Raw genomic sequence first — 5,145 nt, forward strand, 5'->3', positions numbered from 1 at the left:
TTAAAATACATTTTTACTAATAAAGTGCGAATGTTATATCCAGCCAAAATGTTATGTATGAACATCATATCGTCTCGCTACCATATCAAACTAACGAATGTGCAAAATGCTTTTTCATTTACGATACCCTTCGCATGCGTTTAGAATGTTACGTAAATTGGCAAATTGTCGAATTTTTAGTCTTCTTTGAAGCAGAGGATACTAGGTTCGTTCGCGTAGCTGTTAATTGTTCATGTTTAACCAAAACTTACAGGTTTTTGCGTTCGCGTACGCAAAAAACTTGCAAAGTAGGGGAAATTGAGAGAGCAAAGTGACATTTCATTTTGAGGGGAAGCTGTTAGTTTCTGTTGGAAAAATTTTTGCCAACAGCAATTTGCCAACAGGGAAACAGCTGATCAAAAACAGCTGGTTGGCATTTACGCAAATCACAAAATTTAATTTGATGGTTTGGAAGATAAAAATTACAAAATGCGACTAATTAAACTTGTAAGAAATAAGTAGTTATTTGTTTAATCAATAAACTGTGTCAGTATAACACTTTGCGATGACTTTTCGTACGTTTTAAATTTTACACTTTTGTATGTAAACAAAAATTATATCAGCTGTTCGTCTAACTTGCAAGTTTCTGCAAATTTTCTGTTCGCGTACTATTTTGGATATTTCTCTCTTGTGAGCGAACAGATGACATTTCGCCGGAATTTGGCAGTTGGTTGGTTTCTGTTGGAGATTTTAAACGAACGCACCTACTGGCTTCAACAAAGTGTCGAATGCCACACTTTTTCCAAATTGACATTTTTTTACAGCAGTTTCTTTGCTCTCCTGAAACACACATGCGATACGTTTGACATGCTAGCTACGATATGAGTATTTGTTTTTGTTTTTGATAGTAAATTTGATAATTATTGATTTAAAGAAAATACAATAAATTAAATTTAATTACATTTTGATTTTAGCGCGAAATATTTAGAAATTTTCTAGTTTATTACTTCGTCTTCTTTCCCTTTTTCCCTTTCTTTCCCTTTTTCTTATTACCAGCGCACAAGGCAGCGAGCGCTTCGTCCAGCTCCTTATCGGTGATCTGCGTCTCTGTGGTCATTTTCTGTTTGGGCAGTATAATTGGCTGTTTCGGTGTCTTCAATTCGATTTCGATGGTATTTCGCTTAGGGCGATAGTGCTGCTTATTGCCTAATTTCACCAGAAAGACGTCGCTATCGGTATCTTCACATGTTCTGTAGCATACCTAGAACGGTAAGAATTTTGGCAATCAAACGAATGAAAAAACACATTTTTTTTTTTCTAATTTTGTGCTTAGAGGATTTTCAAGTTAAAACCATTTAAGAAATGTAGGGACCGTAACAGTTATGATCTTTATAATAAAAAAAATCATAATTTAATAGGGCATTTCCACCAAGAGAAAAGTGAGAAAAGTGTGAGAGTTGGCCATCTTTCTGTTCTGCTTTTGCGTTGGCGTTGCCCAATTTTGGTTATATGAAGACTTTCATATAAATGCACGTATTCGTAGTCAGCTGTCGAAGCGACGCCAACGCCAACGCCAACGCAACGCCAAAGCTGTATGTAGACGGGCCTTTAATAGAGACAAAACTAGATAGCTCCGTCGGAAAGTTTTCACAGAATAATTTTGAAAATTTATTTATGTATATGGTAATGAAATTACTTTTCAATAATTTGAATACTTCTTTAAACTAAAATAGTGCAAATGCAATTATTACATTGTGTGAATTACATAAAAATTTTATATGATGATAATTTTGTCAACTACAATTTTAAACCCCGACAATGACAATTTGTCACGTTTTCAATGGAATTTCTCATTTAGTTGAAGCGGTGTTGACAATTGTTTTTATGAAACAATACAACCACCACACTGTCGAATTGTCACTGACAATACGGAAAATGCCTGTCGTTACAAAATAATCACTTTATGAAATAGGCTCCTGAGTGGAAGATCGACCTATCACGGCAACCAGTTCGAAAACGCCCTAACTCAGAAAAGTTTTCAAAAACGCCCTCTTTCAGAATCGGTTCAAAAACGCCCTATCTCAACTGAAAATATATTGAAAACGTGCTGATAGGGCGTTTTTGAACCGAATTCTGAGTTAGGGCGTCGTTCTTCAACCAAATTCTGAAATGTCTTCTGCGAAAAATATTTAAATTGAAGCAAATTTCACTCCGTATTTTAATGAATTTAGGCAAGACGTTTTTTATGGGAGTCATGAAATTTGCCATACATATGCACTCATGTATGTGTATTATGAACCTTGAACTTATGAACTTTCATTTTTTTTTTCACCCGTAACCTTTGACTCTGGATATACAGGCAAAGTCCTCCTTCAGTCATATCAACAGAGTGAAAATTTCTTTCAATCTTTTGCCAGCTTGCATACTTGTACTACTTAGATAAGAGCACTGAAATAAATGTACTCCACTTACTGACTACACACACACATGGGCATACAAATATCCTTCACTAAATGGAGCGTTTATGCAACACAAGCGTCACAAAAAAAAAAAAACACTATATTCATAACATGGATTTGTAATGAATGGATTAGTGGAAAACTGTGAAAAAGGTACCGCATAAAAAAAAAAACAATCACGCAAACTGGGGCAAATCGGTGCTTCAACTTGATTCCATACAATAACACTCAACTACGGTGGATTGCTTGTTTCGGTGACTACACTAACTTACATACATATGTACATACATACATTTGTATGCTGCATTGATTTGGTTGAAGCTGATTTGATGCAATTGCTATGTGGAATTTTTTTGCGTTGGCGATATCTTGCGATTGAAAGCATTCGAAGGAAGCTGAATCACACTGATGCGCATACATAAAAACATTGATACACGTATTTACATATGTACATATGTATGTCAGTACGCAGCAGGATATATCCATTTTTACAAATTTATCTAAGACAGTTGTAATTAAAAAAAAAAACACTCACAGAGGGATATTCTGTGGAGGTTCTTAAAAATAAAGCAAATAAGAGCAGCGTGTATAATTTCAGTTACAATCGTTTTCCCTACAGGGTTTTTGCTACTACATAGTAGTACACATAAGTTAGTAAGGTAGCAACAAGTGCAAGTAATGTACACATATGGGCATACACACAAATACGCGAGCAGCCGTTATTGTTATTTACCTTTTATTGCACACAACAACTACTCATATAAGCCAACATCACAAGCCATATCCAAGCACAAATTAAAAAAAAAATAAAATGGTATTGGCTGCATTTTTTCATCTCCCGATTATCTGAAATCTGCTATTGTACTGACGCAATTGGCGCACAATGCAAATGCACAAAGCACAAACAAACGTTATTATTGGCTTGTTTATTTACATAGTATTTGAGCAACGTGTCTCAATGCAGAAACATTGGAGATGTACACTCTGATTGTCAGTGGGTGGTGTAGTGTTTGTATGGTTGGTCCTATGTTGCCTATTTTTACAAATCAATGCCAAATAAAATAAATTGAATGCTATACTGAAACTAAATCAAAAGGATATGAGAGCGAAATTTTTAATATCTCCATTTAGAGGATCTGACGTTTGTAAGTATTTTATTTATTTATCGCCTTACCTCAATACCCTTTTTTCTGGTATCTGTGTTTATGCCCTTCAAAGTGTCTTTAATATCTTGAGGATCTACTTGTAGGCAGCAGTTTCGTATATCCCGCGCCGGCAATGGTGGTGCAATGGGACCACAACTGTCGTCGTCACAGCAGGGTCCTTTACGACGGTAGAGCTCTAGTTTTTGATCTACATTACATATTGATTTGATCTTATTGAAGGGTAGACAATAATTTTCCGGTTCGCATGAATCATTTGCGGAGTATTTGATGTTAGCTCGGATTTTCGGCAGCCTCGGGCCATTGATGATGTAACCATTTGTGCGTCGCTTGACATGATTTTTGGCGAAACTACTGCGTTGTAGAATCTCGTTCAAGGTCTCGCATCGGTTGTTGTTTTCCTGAAGGTAAATGTAAAAAATATAATGATTTATAAAAATAAGTTAATAGTAAAAACAAAAACTTTATAAAACAAGGTCTCTAAATATATACCAAATGCGACCATAAATACAGGTTCTACAAATATCTTGACTCTTGCGCCATCGGCATTTTTTATGTGGAGTTATTCACTTTCATGCAAGTGCATAAGATATATCATAAATAGGTCTAGGATCTTTTTGGACTAAAATCTGAAAAGTCTCAAAATGTCAGAGCGTAAGCAAAATGCGCTCACTAAAAGAAAATAACAGGAAAAGTAAAGGAACGCAAAAAACCCACACACAAACGCCCACAGCAACAACTCGAATGGGCCTCCGCACACTGGACTGCTCTAAGACTAAGAAAAGTACAATAAGAGACTATTTTGCGAGATGTAAGTAATAAAAACCACTTGCCACATTTGTGTATTTTGTTTTTGCATCTCTTATCTAAAGTGTCAAAAACTGTTCTGATTTTTTTCTTGTAAATCAAAGAGTACATATGTTTTGTGAGAAGAAATTAAAAATATTTGACATTTTAGAGACCGAATAATTTGAAAAAAAAAATCAAATCAGCTGCTCTACTGATACTACCTGTTCAATTTGCCTTAGGGAGTACAAAATATTGCAAAAAAGTACATTTGACTGTACTTCGAAGTACAACGGCTCAAAAAGAAGTACTGTACTTCCGAAAGAAGTACGGTTGGTCACATTATGTAGGTAATATGCAGGTGATTTTCAAAGAACTAGCGCATTAATTCATCTGTCATATAGCATTGTCACCGGGTTCTGAGCTAAGTTCTAAATTTCAAGTTGCTAGTGCCTCGGGAAGTTATTAAAAATTGATTGCAAGATTAGACCCAAACAAATATACTTACATACACACATGCTAAGCAAGCTTAATAAAAGCGTGTACAAATTTTAAATTAAATAAAGCAAAACTAAATTAAATAAATTTAATGAAATTTAAAGAAGTAGGTATGTAATATCCAATTCTTGTATAGCGATCTACATAATTCGAACTTATATTTACCTTCGTATTCTTCCCCTCACAATCACTTCCACTGTCGTGACCACCTTGCTGCATACCATCGTCAGCACTTTCCACTACGTAAGTATTCTTGAGAA

The 5,145-nt window shown here is 35.1% G+C and overlaps 1 protein-coding gene across 1 annotated transcript; it reads right to left on the reverse strand.

Moving 5' to 3' along the window:
• Nucleotides 1-797: 797 nt before the first annotated feature.
• LOC108367937 (uncharacterized) lies at nt 798-5,139 on the reverse strand. The gene is made up of 3 exons (XM_017622652.1): nt 5,051-5,139; nt 3,613-4,002; nt 798-1,240 (listed from the first exon to the last, which is right to left on the reverse strand). Exons 1-3 carry the CDS (start codon nt 5,102-5,104, stop codon nt 983-985), a joined length of 702 nt encoding a protein of 233 aa, XP_017478141.1. The 5' UTR covers nt 5,105-5,139; the 3' UTR covers nt 798-982.
• Nucleotides 5,140-5,145: the final 6 nt, after the last annotated feature.

Source organism: Rhagoletis zephyria, unplaced genomic scaffold (genome assembly GCF_001687245.7).
Source record: "Rhagoletis zephyria isolate East Lansing unplaced genomic scaffold, Rhagoletis_zephyria_1.1 Rzeph_scaffold_02869, whole genome shotgun sequence".
Lineage (NCBI taxonomy): Eukaryota > Metazoa > Arthropoda > Insecta > Diptera > Tephritidae > Rhagoletis > Rhagoletis zephyria.